Source organism: Pagrus pagrus, assembly GCF_965226575.1.
Source record: "Pagrus pagrus genome assembly, chromosome: 9".
Classification (NCBI taxonomy): Eukaryota; Metazoa; Chordata; class Actinopteri; order Spariformes; family Sparidae; genus Pagrus; species Pagrus pagrus.
Window position 1 is genome coordinate 26,185,083 of NC_140193.1, and position 15,988 is coordinate 26,201,070.

Below are 15,988 nucleotides of genomic sequence, written 5' to 3' on the forward strand. Positions count from 1 at the left end.
TCTGGTTCTGAAAAATACTTTTAAGAGTCCTAAAAGTAACATACCAAAAAGGATACCTAGCCCTTACTGGGGAAAACAGGTAGGCAAAGGTGGTCACCTAACCTTAACCTCAGGAGGGTTGCTGCCTTTCACAGTTTTCACACCTACTTCAATTAACAAAATGGAGAGTAACGAGGAGTGATCAGACAACAGTTGACGCTCCTCCCACTGGAGCCACCCAATAAATTATAACGGACAGAGAGAGTAACTTATTAGCACCTATAAACACCTTGAGAAACACAATCATAAAGGAAAAGAGAACCGATACCAGCCATTATTAGTGAAAAATACCCAAAGAACTATTGAAAAGGTAATCACAGTGTGGTACTAACCATCTGTTAAAAAACTGGCATTTGTAAATCGTTCTGGTGACACAGATATTAGCTCTGGACATAAACCAGCACAGTAACTGCATTATTTGTCATAAGTTTGAGAGAGAGACACCAGTTTCCCCAGGGGTTTACTATGTTCATTCACAGATTTACAGGCAAGACTGAGTAGGAAAGTTCACTTGTATTAAGCAGCGTTCAGGAATGCCGGGCATGCTTCCAGTTCCAAAGCGTTACGCAGGGTTTTGTCAGAGGTTTCTACACAAACAACTGATGAGATACCAGAGCATTTGTCATCCACGAGAGAGTAGAGGGAGAGAGGGGAAGAAAAAGCAGAGAGAGGAACAGGCGGATGCACTTTCAGAAATATATGGCAGGACTAAGATTTTGTTAAAGGGGAAAGAAAACTGTTTTTGCTGATTATTGTGTTTTAAAACCTCCGGTGACCTTTCAGTGTCAGTGGACACACGTTTTCCAGTAAGTTGAAATCTGCTTGTCATGATTTAATGGTCTTGTGACTTTTTCTCCAGGAGCACTTCCACCCAGGCTTGTTGTACACATTAATTTCTAACCGATGTTTGTGTGTGTTTTTCAGCCATGGACCTGCGCTCAGCACTGGGAAGCCTTCTGTTTGTCTTCACGCTGTGTGGGATTTGTTCTGGATTTGTTCAGGGTGAGCTGAGTCACACTGTCTTCTCTATTTCTTTAAAACAGACATGCATATACACATACAGTGCATTATTATGTAAGCTTATTATTATATTCGCAGTATTACATTTCATATGTTTTTGCCAAATCTAACTCAAACATCTGCCTCCGGACCATGCAGAAGCGTTGTATTGCCCTCTTTTGGCGGCTGGTGGGACGGCAGCAACTTGTATGACTGTTCTGTTAGATGCGAGCTCTTCAGAAGTCTGACAGGCTGCTATTGAGATTGAACCATGGAGCTCCTTTGGTTGAGTTTAATCAAGTTAAATATCCAGCAGTCAATGAAAGAGGCTTCTGACCAAAACGAAGGTTGCTGGCTCTAACCCTGGACAGTCAGGAAACAAATAACTCTTGATAGTTTGGAGCGTATATAGAAGGCTAGAGTGGCTCAGCTGGAATTAAAGTCCTAATTGCAGCCTCTGTTCTCTCATAGGTGTATGATGGGAAGTAAAACTGACTCATAATTTCAGCTTCAGCTTTCATAGAGTAAGAAAAATCCGTCTCAGTGACACAGAGCAGCATGGAAAAATACTGGAAGTCTGGCATGATGTCCTCTGGGCAGCTTTAAATCCCTGAACTACTGGTCGAATACTGGAAAAGAACATCCAACAAGGAGGGAGGGAAAGGCAAACATATTTGTAAAGTACCTTCAACAACTGCAACAAGTGCCTAACATAAGACAGAAAGACAGATTTAAAAGAAACATAGATGTATAAGACAAGTTCAGATTTACAGCATGTTGATGACTGATTTTTTTTCCCTAATCCATGAAAGTGCAAACATATAGACAGGTGACAAACTAAAGGAAAAGCCAACACACTGTGTCTATGTAAGGTGTTGGACCACCGTGTCCCACCAGAACACCTTCAATGTGCCTTGGCATTGATTCTACAAGTCTCTTAAACGCTACCAGAGGGGTGGTGATGGAGAGCACTGTCAAACACATCGGTCCAAGATCTTCCATAGGAGTGCAATGCAGTGGAGATCTGGTGACTGTGAAGGCTGTAGAATATGATTTATCATTTTACTACTCATCAAACCATTCAGTGCCCTATGGATAGGGGCACTGTTAACCCTGGAGGATAGCACTCCCATCAGAATAGAGCTGTTCAATCACAGGACAGAGTTGATCACTCACAACAGCCTTGTAATGATTTGCAGCGATCCTTTGACGACAAAGGCATATCAGAGCCACTGTTATGTTTCTCTACTCATTTATTCAGGTTTTTTCAATCCCAGATTTGACATTCACAAGTTTGCTCAGAGCTCTGTCAGGGTTGAATGGCGGATCACATGACAAATCAATTCTCTGCTGATGTTTGTGTGTTTCAGAGAACTGTACCGACTATAAGATCCAGTTTGGGAGGGTTTACTCTGTTCCTGGGGATGTGGCTATGCTCAATAGCACCCTGGTGTGTCCAAAGGTCTTCAACATCACAGGTGTCCCTTATAACATCACCTGGTACAACGCAAAGACCGGCAAAGAAATGCGCGATCAGACCGGTCGAATCCTGGTGCGCGGGGAGACTCTGTGGTTTCTTAACATACTGCTGGACGATGGAGGGGAATATGTAACCATACTGAGGTAAAGTAACACCAGTTGTTAAAAGTTGAGAAAATCAATAGAAAATTTGTCCTGACGTGATTGTGCGTGGAAATATCAGTATGCTGCTGAAAGAAATATTTTTCTGCTGTTTGAAAGGAGCAAGAGAAAATAAACTAATAATATCAACAGAGTGAAAAAACCACAGTGTTGACGTTCTGTCAAAGACATCTATGTACTGTGTTGCAGAGATGTCTACTGAAGTTAGCATGCTAACCAGCTAGCCCCGGCCCGTCCTGTCTCCTAATACCACTTTGTACCTCTGATAGTCTGATAGTTCCCGTAGTTTCAGTTCAGAGATGTACTGGAGTGGTAAGTTTGCTACTTAGTCTTATAAGTAAACAAAATAAACTCAAGAAAGGAAATATTTTACACCCTTTTCCTCGCAAGGAAAAGACAAATACAACTGTACACTAACACAAAATAAATGTCCTTGTTAACCAATAGTGAAATACACTTCATTCAAACTAAATAAAACTCACCAAAACAGTCTCTTTTCCGTAATCACCTCTGGTTTTGTCAAAGTAGATCCAAAAAACACAGAATAAACTTTGAAAAGAATCCACCTCTTCATGTTGTTTTTCGCCGGCTGCTGACGCCCAACTCACTCTCAGTCCTCTACTGCTTCATGCCTCTCCTGTCCCTGGCTGCCGTGTCTTCTTGTCCCCGGGGTCATAGTCTTGTCCAAGCCGCAGTAAATCACCTCCATACTGTATTCCCGCTCTTCAAACTGGCATCTGGTTGGTCTCAGCGGCTGTGTTCAGTCCCAGACTGGTTTCCAGCTGTGTTCACTGGGAGTCAGCCGAGCTCTTTGGCCAGCTGTGGCTAACAGCAGCTAGCTACAGCCAAACATAGCTACAGCGGAGAGTATAGTGAGCAGCAGTTATCGGTTTCTCTGGTGATGTGCTGCCCCCTATGTCTGGAGCTGCCTTCAAGTTCTGGTCATATTTTACAAATTACACCTAAGCATTACATTGTTGAGTAAAGGTTTGACAGGAATTTGTTGCTGTTAACCTGAGAAGCACCCAAATCAACTGCCTGAAGCTGAACAAATAAACTGTTAAGAAACAAAAAGTAATTTGCTCCTTTATTTTCAACAGAACTCCCACTGGGTGCTACAGGCAGGACACTCAGCTGGTGGTTGAAGAGCCAGTTGCTGGAAAATGTGCAAGGCCAAGGAAAGCTGGTCAAACACTGATGAATGGAGTCGACGACATCCTGTCCTGCCCCCTGAAGGACTACATCAGTAAACTGGACAGCTACAACATCACTTCCTCCATCAAGTGGTACAGAGTGAGTAAAGGGAAAGTCTTGAGTTTCCTCCAGTTAGTTTTTGCTGGACCAGATCTCACTTTGGCTTGAACTGGGTTTGCACCAAAACACTATCCAGTAAACCGTATACTGGATCAGAGAAGGCCATTTTATAGGTTCTTGAATTAAGATAAATTCTTCATTATAAACCACTGTTATACAATGAAAAAGTAATCCAATTACTTTTTCGATTCATTTACCTTAATAAAAATATTATTTCAATTTACCTGCAATACTTTAGTTCTATTTTTGTTGTAAAGATAATTTTGAAGTCTGTCTTTGTCTACTCTGCATGGTGGCTATCACTTTTCATGCTCACTACTTAGTTCTTCTGTTGATTATAGAGGAGTAAAATGTATTTATATCAGCCAGGGGATTTTTACTATAACGTATCGTGAGAGTTGTCAAAAAATAAATGGATAAATAAATTAAACCAACAGGATCTAACTCTGCTCAACTTTCACTGTGTGGCTTGTTTACATAATGTCATTATAAGAAGTCTGACTCTTATGTTTCCTTTCCTCATCCAGGGTTGTGACCCCATAGTGGATGGGACAGACCAGTATACCTACATGGATAATGCCAAACTGAAGATTGACGGGGTGGAATCTAAAAATAACGGCTTCTACACTTGTACTTTGACCTTTACTCTAGGGGACATCGCAGGATCCGTGTCGGAGACCATTGATGCATGGGTCAGAGGTTAGAATGGATATAAGTACTTTAATGTGCAAGATATCTAGCTTTTTGTCTGCAACGTAACACTGTGATACCTACAGTGAAATAAACATCACTTTTCTAAACGTCACACCACTAGTGAGCAACAAAAAAGTCAGGTTGCAGGAGGCTCACGAGAGGTGGAAATCATTCCCATGCTGAGAAACTGAGTAAAATTTGAGTGAGGAGCTGCAAAGTGAGCCTCAACCTCTGTCATTGTATTTCATGCTGTCTGTCTTTTCAGAGGATTACTATCTGGCTCCACAAGTGCATGAACCAGCCAATGAGATAATCAAGGCAGAGATGGGTGAGTCCCCCGTCTGCAACATGTTCTGAGAATGATGGTGTTTTGGACTGTCTGAGGCCCTCGTACATTTATTACATATCTAAATCTGTTATTGTTTATGAATGTTCTTAGGGTCCAATTTCACCAAGCGGTGCCTCGTGTTCGTGCCATGTGTCGGGGCGCCCGTCGCTGATGTCATTTGGATTGTCAAAGACAGATTCATTTTCGAAACCCGACCCTCAGAACGAGTCTACACGTCAGAAAAACGGTCAGCACCCTCATCTTTCCTTTATTTGTCTTGATCTGCTGCTTTTGGGGTACAATGAGTAAGAAATGGTGAAGTTTGTATGAGAAAAATTCAAAGACATAAATGATGGTTTCTTAAAAAAAATATACAGAAGTATAAGTTATTATGATCATTGCAGAATTCATTGTAAGTTTTGTCTGCACAAAGATTTTCATCACCAGAGATTGACTTAGATAAAGTACTTAGCATTTCTGCTGTAATATTTTAATATATCCTCGGTTCTCATTGTCTCCATGTCCCATTTTTTTATTCTTACAATGAGCGTATTAAAAAGCTCTGCAGATTGATAATAATTCTCTGAGAGCTCCCTTATTTTAAGCAGCACTTTTCAGTTTCCATGCAGTTATTTGATTGAAGAATGAGACTAGTACAACATGAACAGTATAAGGTAGAATATTTGTACAATATAAAGTACAGTATGACCAACTGGAGGCTTGTGCTAGAGCCGAGCACAGTCACATCACATTTGGTTGCATTACCTTTCTTTTTCCTCATCTGTCTGTCCTCCCCAGTTTGCCGCCCCAGGTTGTCCCTCGTAAAGGTGTGTGGATAGAGACTATGCTGACTATTTCGGAGCTGCAGGAGGAGGATTTCCACACAAACTACACTTGTCGAGTGTACAGTCCTAGGGGCTTTCCTCAGCAATATTTTACTTTGCTTCCAGCAGGTAAAAACACAGAGAATACCTGACAAATCACATTTTTCTGTTAAAAAACATTATGTACGCTGCACAGCTAATTTATAAATCCTACCATGGTGAAAGCACGACCTGCCCTACTCCGCCTCTGATTACCTTACCTGGCTATTCTTATCCTGACCAATCATCACTCCTCATGCCTATACCTAACCAACCCAGCCAATTAAGGCAATGAGTACTTGCCACTCAGAGGCAGAGTAGCGCATGTCTTGCTTTCACCATAGTAGCGTTTGTAATTTAGCATCAGGGCACATGTCGGGCAGCCATATTGGAGAATCTCCAACTCTACTTTTCAGAGACCAAGTTGACACCTCACATTGTTTAACTAAGACTCCAAAAAAATGCAACACTTTACTATAATAGAAAATTAAGAAAACTAGCACATATTCACATCTGAGAAGGTGGAACAAGTAATTTTTTGCATTTTTTTCTAAAATGATCAATTTTATTGTGACTGACTTTACAGCTCTAGTGATAGGGCTGTCACTTTTTACAAAAATGGCCAGCTATGTCCATCTGTCTGTGGTTAGAGTGTCTTATCCTTAAGTGTAGACATAGTAGACAAGTATTATATCGTGGCTTCAGTTTCATCATGAGATTCTGAAACTCCTCTCCTGACACAATACCAATCGGTCACATATCCTTGCATAAAGCTTGCTATCTAATTGGTGATGCCATTTTTGGGTTGTTGTTGAGTAGGGCTACATCCACACTAATACGTTTCAATTTAAAAAAAGTTTTAAAACAAAAAACAATCTCTGTCCTGATGAGCTTTTTAAATAACACGCCTGAAAACACAAATCAAGCGACAATTCACGCGTTCTGGACATGAAATGAAACAGCTTTTTTACTCTGCGGCTTGTTGCTTAGTTGCTTTTTACTTACTCTTACTTTGTCTCATTGTTATGTTCTAATATATGTTACAGGTACTGAGGCAACATAATTTTTCCTGAAACATGACAAAAAGGATGAGGCAGGGAAACGTGACTGCTCTTCACAGAATCCTCCCGGATAGTGTTATTTTAAAATTAAATCATTGTCAACAACACTGTGCTTTTGTCTGTTTTCCATTACTTCACTTTCCTTGTCCTTTAGTGTCTTTGGAAATACAGAAAACACAGCATAACTCAAATACTCCACAATATCATAACACATACGATACTCTGTGTTCACGTTTGCCAATGCTTATACACACGTACTCTTTAAACTGAGATTTTATTAAAAGAGATTTACTTAAAAGAGGAATCACCCTTTCACTAAAATGTATCATTACCACTGGACCAATCTACAAAACCTTTACAGAAAGACAGTAATTCAGCTAATGAGGCTAATGCTAATAACCCTAACAGCAGACTTATCAAAGCTATCAAATACTGGCAAACCTTTAAACATTAGCCCCTTTCACACTGCCTTTTCAAGTCGGGATTAGTGGGCCGTTATTCTGGCTCATTGTCCGTATGAAAGTTACAGAGGTGGAATGAGGGGACAGTTTTCGTTCTGCCTCTGATCCGCCAGCGGAGGAAGTATCAGAGCCGCAGCAGAGGCGAGAGGACGACTGTGTGTAAGGATAAGCCGGCAGGACAGGGGTGTGTCGGTCTGACACTGACAGCTAAACAGATCCTTCACTCATCAAATAAAAGACAAATGTCCCACACTTCAACCCACAAAGCAACGTCACAGGACCAAACAACAGTAATGTGGTAGCTGGTGGTGTCTTGGCAAATTATATGAGGAAAAAAATACCGCATCCATACGGGGAAAAGCGTTCATCATCCTGTCTGTCCTACTGACTCTTTGTCACATTTCCTCCCGAAAAAGAGCTGTTTACTGGCTGTGATTATGTGACATGATTTAGAGCAAAAAACACATGATAATCTTTCTTGTTAGACAGATGGCCGGTAGAGGGAGTAGGTAGACACTTTTCCTGCCCACTAAATAAAGACCTGTACAGTGGAGATCTTTTGGCACCCACTGGCCTATACACAAGCATTACAAAGGAAACCACTGAAGTGAAGTGCCATAAAAGGAGCCATAAAAACAATTTCAAACGTTTTAAGAGCCATGTCAGGATGTTATCTTCATGCCGTTCGGGTAGTCAGACAGCTCTGCCAGAAAAGGGCACTAAAGCAACAACACAAAAAGCCTGATTTCATTTTTTGACACATGGACACAGCCTAAAATTGTATGTCTGGTATGTGTGGTGTTCATCTCTACAGATCCCAACATCATTCTTCCCATCGGATCTGTGCTTGGTGGCGTGACGGCTCTCTTTATCATCGGTGTCGCCATCTACTACCTCTTTAAGGTGGACATTGTGCTGTGGCTCAGGACAGCGTTTCCAGTCCTCTACACAAATAAAGGTAATGCCTCACAGCAGGTGTGCTGTAATATACTACAGTGTACAATGTCATGTGTCAGCCCACAAAAAATAGTTACACTAAACCCACAACGCTTCAAGATGGAAAAAACAATAGTTATATATGACTTTGCAACAGACACACAGTGCCCACATAGATATAACGACTCGGAGAATCTTAGGCTGTGCCTCATACCTGACCGCATGTGTCAACAGTGAGCGCAAACAGGGGAACAAACTAACCACAGGGCTTCCTGCAGTATTTCTGATTAAATGTCATCTGCTGATTTGCAACAGAAGAACCTTCTGCCACTCAGGGCTGCATGTTAAGATCTGCCTGAAGCCCAGTGGTCTTCAAAATCACACTTTGAAGGAGCAATATGTAATAATTGGCCACGTTCATACTAATTGTAACCATGCCGTGGTGGTCACAGACACAGTATAGTTTCTGTATCTACACAAGAGTACTCTGCTCGGAAAAACAGAAGAGCCAGCACAACCAACTCACTGAATTAACGGTTTCACCTGACCAATGTCAAAATTTACAGTTGTATTTTTCTTTAATAAGGAAAAAAGGTGCAAGAATAGGCTAATTTTATGAGTTTAGTCTGTGTATTTTTAATAGGCCAACACAGCTACGTGTTGGAGGCCTGAGCTATACTATCGAACAACTGCTGCTTTAAGTACAAAGTAGTATTACTTGACAGGACGCGCAGGCCAATACATAGATGTCTTTGACACATTGCGCCTTTAAGGTTATGAGGTTAATAAATAAAAAATGGTGGATGTATTTAGCACGACAAATATAAAAACCGGACGGCTGAATCAATCAAGTCAAGAAAAGTGTAGGTAGAAAATCCAAACAAAAGGGAGTCTCAGTGTTGCTCATGCTGCTTGAAATGGAGGGAAAACATAACGAAGAGCACTGAGACAGAGACAAAAATCAACTGTGTGACCAAAAATCTGTGCAGTTCTAAAGCATTTTAAAAGAAAATGCCTTTAGTGACAGAAAAGTCTCAACTTGTGGAGATTTGGTCTCTGCCCGTATGGAGGGGGCTCGTGGGCTCTGGCTCATCTCATAGTGATCTTAACAGACCAGAAAAAGACTGCACACTAATCTGCACTCTTGGTTTGTGTTGTTGACTCAGCAGTATGTGGTTAAGAGAAGTGAAACCGCCTGCTGGCTAGCTTATGGTAACTAGTTGGAAGTCTGTGGATATTAGGCTGACACAGCAGATTCATTTACGTGGATGTGGAAGCTGTCTGGGAGGATTTTTGTGCAAAATTACGAAAAAAATCTTCCTGCTCAACTATCCTGCACATGAAGTCCAAAGAAACATGATAATCCAGTTAAGTTTTAAGCTTGTTGGCGGGATTGATCAGCCCCAAACTTGAAAAAAAAAATCGTATTTAGTTTTTCGCCCAGCCCTACATGAAAAACTTGAATCTGTTCTGCAGGCTTAACTTACACTTGGCTTATCAGACTTCAAAACACACAAATCCTCTAAGCAGTTCTGTTATTTTCTTGATACACCCAGATACACCCTCACCAGAGCAAAAGAAGCACTGCTGAAAATACCCTTAATGAAAGTTTTTCTTATTTCCCTGTCAGATTTGGATGGGAAGCTGTATGATGCCTACGTGGCATACCCACCGCCCTGTGCCGTCGGATACAGTAAGGAAGTGGAGACCTTTGCCATCCACACGCTGCCTCAAGTGTTGGAAAAGGCCTGTGGCTACAAACTCTTCATAGCAAGCCGCGACTGCCTGCCCGGCCAGGGTAAGTCACATACTGTAGCAGAGCAGGCATTGTGGGGGTGACAAATGTCACTGAAGTCAAAATACCATCCGTAACTCTCATTATTTGAAAAAAGCCTCAAAGTTCTTATAAAAAGGATGTGCAGAGGACCTTTTCTTCGGTTGTCACTACTGGTGTTATATTATCAGTCATAACCCAGTAATTGTTTTTTTACAACAGTACTCAATGTTGGTGTTGACTGAATGTCAGGGCCATATTTTGAGTTACAGACACTGTGCAGGCTGCTATCCAAGCTACTGAACAACGGTTTTTATTTTGTTTACAATCTATGAGTAAAACAATAATCAGGGGAACACTGGCCACTTACATTTTAATCAGAAAACTGGCCTAAATCAGTGGTTCTTAACCTTTTTGTCATGTGACCTCTCAAAACAAAGCAGCGTATACTTGTGGCAATGACCAGTTTTGGTTTAGTTTAGTTTAACAAATAGTAGCAAGTAAGTCTGATTGGACCACTGGCCCAACAATGAATCTGTTCAACCTGCGTTTCCTCCCTGCAGCCATCGTGGATTCTGTGGAGGAGAACATACAAGCCAGTCGCCGTCTCCTTCTGCTCTACACCGCCTCCACTTTCACAAGCAAAAGACACACGAGCAGCATGAGTAGCAACAACAACAACATCATCTCCAAGAGCAGTAATACCAGTGATAAGACTGACAGCGTTAGCAACATGAGTTTTGATGATAGCGAAGACCTCTATGAAGACACAAGGCAGCAGTTGGAGTGTGTGGCAGCAATGCACAGAGCGCTGCTGGAGGGATCTCTCAAGGTGAGGAAACAGAACATAAGTACAGCAGCATCTAAGTCCATTTACTTCTGGAGGAGGTGGGACTATGTCAGCACCACAGTGGTGCATGTGTCAACTTGCTGTTGGAGAGGAGAGCGAGTGAGTGTGAGCTACTGGAGTGTCGATACTGCCAAACACGAGCATTGATGGCATTTTAAATATTCAGTATGATACAATATTGACAGCACGAGACAGTACACTACCCACTCAGCACCAAACAGCAGACAGACAGATTGCATTAAAAGCCACAAAAGGAGAGTAAATGTGAACTTACATTCATCAGGTTCACAGGACTGTGATCAATTCAAGCTTATTTTGCTCTGTGTCTGCTTTTTTTTTTTGTTAGCCGCAATCTGAGGTGTTAGATGCTGGGTACTGTATCTGCCTCCGCTGAGTCTGATCTGACTTGTTTTTACCAGAGTGTTGAGTTGTGGGTGCTATAAAACCACTTAGTCCACTCACAGTTGTGACAGAGGCTTCTTTCTCACGGATGATGTTTGACTGAGCACAGAGCAGAGCTTTAACCTGACAACAGAGAAGCTTAACTCTGGCCTGGTGTCAACTTACTCTTGGAATTAAGGTTAGTTAGTTGCAGCTGATTTGACCTGCCAACACCATCCCTTTGTCGTGTTAACCAACGAAAGTGAAAGTCACTGGCGGCTAAAACTGAGGAGCTGCTCGCCGATCTGTAATTGATCTCTGTCAATTAGAAAGGAGCAGAGACAACAGATCTGCACCAATGAATCTGTGTATTTTGTCGACCTCAGTGTCTCAGGGACTCATGATATGCCCAAATAATTTTTCACATTCACAAACTCAATTTTCACTTGTTGATATTGTTCCAATGAAATATTCATAGATTGTGCCTGGACAGGTTAACCAAAAACAAGCTTAGATGGGGATGTCATGGCTGTGTGTCTGTTAGTTTATGAGTGGGGTTCGTCTCCCCTAAAGTAAAGAAAATATATATCTATATGTATAAAAAAAAATGTAATGCAGTTTTAAGGGTTCATGTGTGAAAAGCACAGTTAATTTCATCAGACCATTCAAGGGCTGCAGCTAACTGTTATTTGCATTGTTGATTAATCAATAAGTTGATCTTAGTCTTTAAAATATCAGAAAATGGTGAAACATGTTGATCAGTGTCTACCAAAGCCCAAGATGTCAAATGTTTTGATTTGTTCACAACTCAGTGATATTCAGTTTACTGTGATAATAAAGAAACCAGAAAATAGTCACGATTATCAAAATAGTCGCAGCTCTACAACGTTTACAACACACGACTTGTATCTAGTACAAGTAATTCTTGCTCGAAAAGAGCGATCCAGAGTGATTCAGTCATTTCTTTGGTTGCACATCAGTTCTCTTTCATTGTTTCATGCTCAAAAAGGCACCCTGATTCTAATTTGTACGCTGCTTTACAGGTGGTTCTGGTTGAGTTGGAAGAGATCACCCCGGCTCAGCTGGCTCTCTTCCCTGAGTCAGTGCGTCACCTGAGGAAGAAGCAGGGCGCCGTGTGTTGGTGGAAGAACATGAAGCCGAAGCAGAGATGGAGGACATATATGAGGAGGGGGGGTGACGAGGAGAAAGGTGGACAGGACATGCCGTTGTCACCGCCCCTCTCCCCCTCCTTCAGGTTTTGGAAGGAGATGAGGTATCATATGCCGGTGAGGGGCAAGAGAGCGAAGTAACCTGAGAAAACTGCCATGCTCAACTTATGATGGGGTTGACATGTGTGTCACTGTTGGACCAGAGACTTGCTGGTTTCCAATAATGAAATCCAAATGTGTACGGTAGTAAATGTCCTTACAAAGAGACAATTCAGAAGTCAAGGTTACACCACAGGTGCACGATAACACATTTTACTACCAATATCAGGTAGATTTTGACTTCAGCGTCCAAAATGTGCACCTTCTCAAGTAGCACATTTCTGTCATTACTGTACCATGTACAACATGTGCTGAGGGAGTAGCTGAATAAGAGAGCGCAGAAGATACTTTGCTAAAAAACTCCGGTCCTGAGATTCCCTGCATCGGTACATGAACTGTTGACATTCCCTGGCAGGTGGAGACTGAAGAACAGAGTGGACAAAGATGGACTGAGGAAACCAAATGAAAATGTGTAAAATGTACATATGTATATGTGGAAAGTGTAAGTATGTAAAAAAGAAAATAAACCTACAGTAGCATAAGAAGTCAAGTAACAAGCTGTTAGTAATGCCAATTTGGTTTAAAGTTATTAAAGAGCAGCAGCCAGGGGATGTGTTCTTATTTAATGTTATTTATATGGGACCTCTTCTGCAGCAGGACGTGAGGAGTTAAAATGATGGAAAAACATCAAACTGTGTGCTGAATATTTTCATCGTTGTTTTTGTTTCATTGTTGCACAATTTTTTGTGTTTTGTGTTTCTCTTAAGCCCTCTTCAGACCAATGATTCGCAAAAAGGGCGAGTTGAAACTTGCAACTACCACGTACACTGCAGTGGCATTTGTAGTAATGATGAAATGGTGAAAAAAAACTGAGCGAGTGTGTGGGATGGAAAGAGACAGTGCGGTGGAGAGAGGGGGGTTGATGTTGTCAATAAAGCAGTGGGCGCTAAATTACATTGGTTACATGCATTACTTTCTAAAAACAGCAACCGGCGACTTGACAAGCAGGGTTGCAGGTGACACCATCAGCCGACAGTAACAGTATGGTTTCATTTAGTATTTTGTATAAAAGCTTGACTCTTCTGTCAATAAATGGGACCTCTGCAAACGAAATTGTGGTTCCAGTGATTAAAAATAAAAGGACAGCACTTCCATTAAACTGTTTATCCTGTTATTCTTGCCACGCAGACGTTTCAGGTAAGACACCCTTCTTCAGTGTGTGTTTCTGGCAAATGTACAGTCATACTACACAGGTTTGCTAGTTATAGGTTACCCAAACCTGCACAACAGATATATCCCAATAGGGGGAGCTGAATCCTATTCAAGGAGAACCGAAGGAACACGCAGGGGACATACTGTATAAACAAATCTCACAACAAAATAGTACATATTTATATCAAAAGAAAACAAGCATATTACATTACATTATGTTTTACCTACTTAATACATATTACATGGACATTTAAACCACATATTTAGTGTTACGTGTGATGCTCCCCCTGACCTTAATGTCAACACCTGACCCTGGATGGTTAAAATGATTCCCCTTGATCATAGAATAGCAGAAGACACAGTTATAGCAAGGGAAATTACCACTGGGGATCTGAGACAATACATGATGAGCAGGCCTCTTAGGCAAATCTGACTTCACTAAGTAGTCCTTCAAGTTTGAAGATCGTTTATACAAATATCTAGGCAGAGTTTGAAATGAGCTAGCAATGTGAGAATCACTTTTCATGATGTGCCAGTGTCGACTCACTACTTGTTTCACTGACTTGGATATAGGACTGTAGGTAGATACAAATGTGGGACCCTGAGAAGATGTGCCTCTTGACCTAGAGTTGAGTAAATCGGACTGTTGAACTTTACACACTCTATTCAGATGGTTTTCCAACAAATGTTTCCCATAACCTCTCATTTTAAAATGTTCACAAAGATTTTTAGCCTGCCACTCAAACGATTCATCAGAATTGCAAATACGTCTCATTCTTAATTGCTGACTATATGGAGGACTTCTCTATAGTGCCGGTGGATGTTAACTACTAAACTGAAGGAAAGTATTACTGCCCTTTACAGTATACAGTTCAGTCTGAAGACAAGTACCCTGGTTTTTCACCAAAACATCCAAAAGTGAAATACGATTAGGATCATAACACAATGTGAATTTTATAGACTCCATCCTTGAATTAATGAAAGTATGGAACTCATTTAAATCTCTAGTTTTTCCCCTCCAAATGAAAAATAAGTCGTCCATGTACCTCCAATAGCTTTTGATAAACTTAGAGTAGGGATTGTTATCATAAATAAAGTTTAACTCATTTCTCCTTAAATAAATAAGTGTAATTTGGAGCTACTGGTGATCCTAAGGTAGAGCCTCGAAGTCGAAGATAGTATTGATCTTGGACCATAAAATCATTTCTTGTCAACACCTCATTGGTTAAAGATAACTATTTGAGTCAAGAAAAAGTTCATAGCTTCAAGACCATTTTTGTGAGGTGTACTGGGGTACAAGCAGGATACATCCATAGTACATAGAAGGTCATTAGAGTTCACATGACAGTGTTTCAACTTCCTCAAAAAGTCTGTAGTGTCTCTGTGAGAGATCCATTAACAGACACAATCGGTCGTCCTGGAGGAGGTAGCAAGTCCTCGTGAATTTTGGGAAGAGTGTATACAACAGGTGTAATTGGATTATCCTGAACCATGTATTTATATTCATTGTCACTACTCTGACCCTCTCATAAAGCCAGTTTTAGGATCCAGTGATTAAACATGTGTTTAGCTCATGACCAAAAAGATGTCACATACTTCACATCCTGCTGAACAATTTAAACAATACAATACAATATGTGATCATTTTTTCTGTCTGTTTGCAGAGGAAAATTGACACACTCTATAAGTCTTTATTGCATTAGGGCAATAAACAGCTGTCCCTTCCATATCTGGAGCGAATGTGGTCTGGTGGCCTATTTCTGAGCCGAAGCTCTATTGGGGAGGGGATGAGTCAGTGCACCTACACTGTGAAGCAAAATGTACTTCTGTTCTGTTGGGTGGAAATTTCATGCAGGTGTTAGGGGAACAGCATAAATTACTGCAAAGACAGGAGGTGGGGAAACCCACAGCACCTCAGAAGACTGGTACAAGCAACAAGCTGCTGTCTTTAAGTCTCACCACTCAGCAGGGTAAGTTTAAATGTACTACTGAAGCCTCTATATACTGTGTACTGCGAGTGGAGGTGCGTGGTGAGTTTATTTAGGGGTTTCTGATTATTCTACAGGATATTTACACTGTTATTTAAGTAAGTATTGTATTTTTTTCTCTACATGATCAGTGTTGCTGGTTTCATATTGACTGTTTTTATGGTATTTTGTATGTCTTTC

At 41.1% G+C, this 15,988-nt stretch overlaps 1 protein-coding gene across 1 annotated transcript; it reads left to right on the forward strand.

Annotated features, from left to right (window-relative positions):
- Nucleotides 1-358: 358 nt before the first annotated feature.
- LOC311262822 (interleukin-1 receptor type 1) lies at nt 359-13,766 on the forward strand. Its single transcript, XM_084362558.1, has 12 exons — nt 359-845; nt 964-1,041; nt 2,409-2,661; nt 3,780-3,972; nt 4,521-4,692; nt 4,952-5,014; nt 5,126-5,261; nt 5,813-5,967; nt 8,214-8,357; nt 9,966-10,133; nt 10,673-10,941; nt 12,384-13,766. The coding sequence occupies exons 2-12, from the start codon at nt 966-968 to the stop codon at nt 12,648-12,650; spliced, it is 1,896 nt and encodes a 631-aa protein (XP_084218684.1). The 5' UTR covers nt 359-845; nt 964-965; the 3' UTR covers nt 12,651-13,766.
- Nucleotides 13,767-15,988: the final 2,222 nt, after the last annotated feature.

Excerpts from the sequence above, each read along its gene's own strand:
- LOC311262822 (XM_084362558.1), top strand. The coding sequence starts at position 966 with ATGGACCTGCGCTCAGCACTGGGAAGCCTTCTGTTTGTCTTCACGCTG. Across the intron at positions 5,968-8,213 it reads TTTTACTTTGCTTCCAGCAG|ATCCCAACATCATTCTTCCC; the intron begins GTAAAAACACAG and ends TCATCTCTACAG. Across the intron at positions 10,134-10,672 it reads CGACTGCCTGCCCGGCCAGG|CCATCGTGGATTCTGTGGAG; the intron begins GTAAGTCACATA and ends TCCTCCCTGCAG.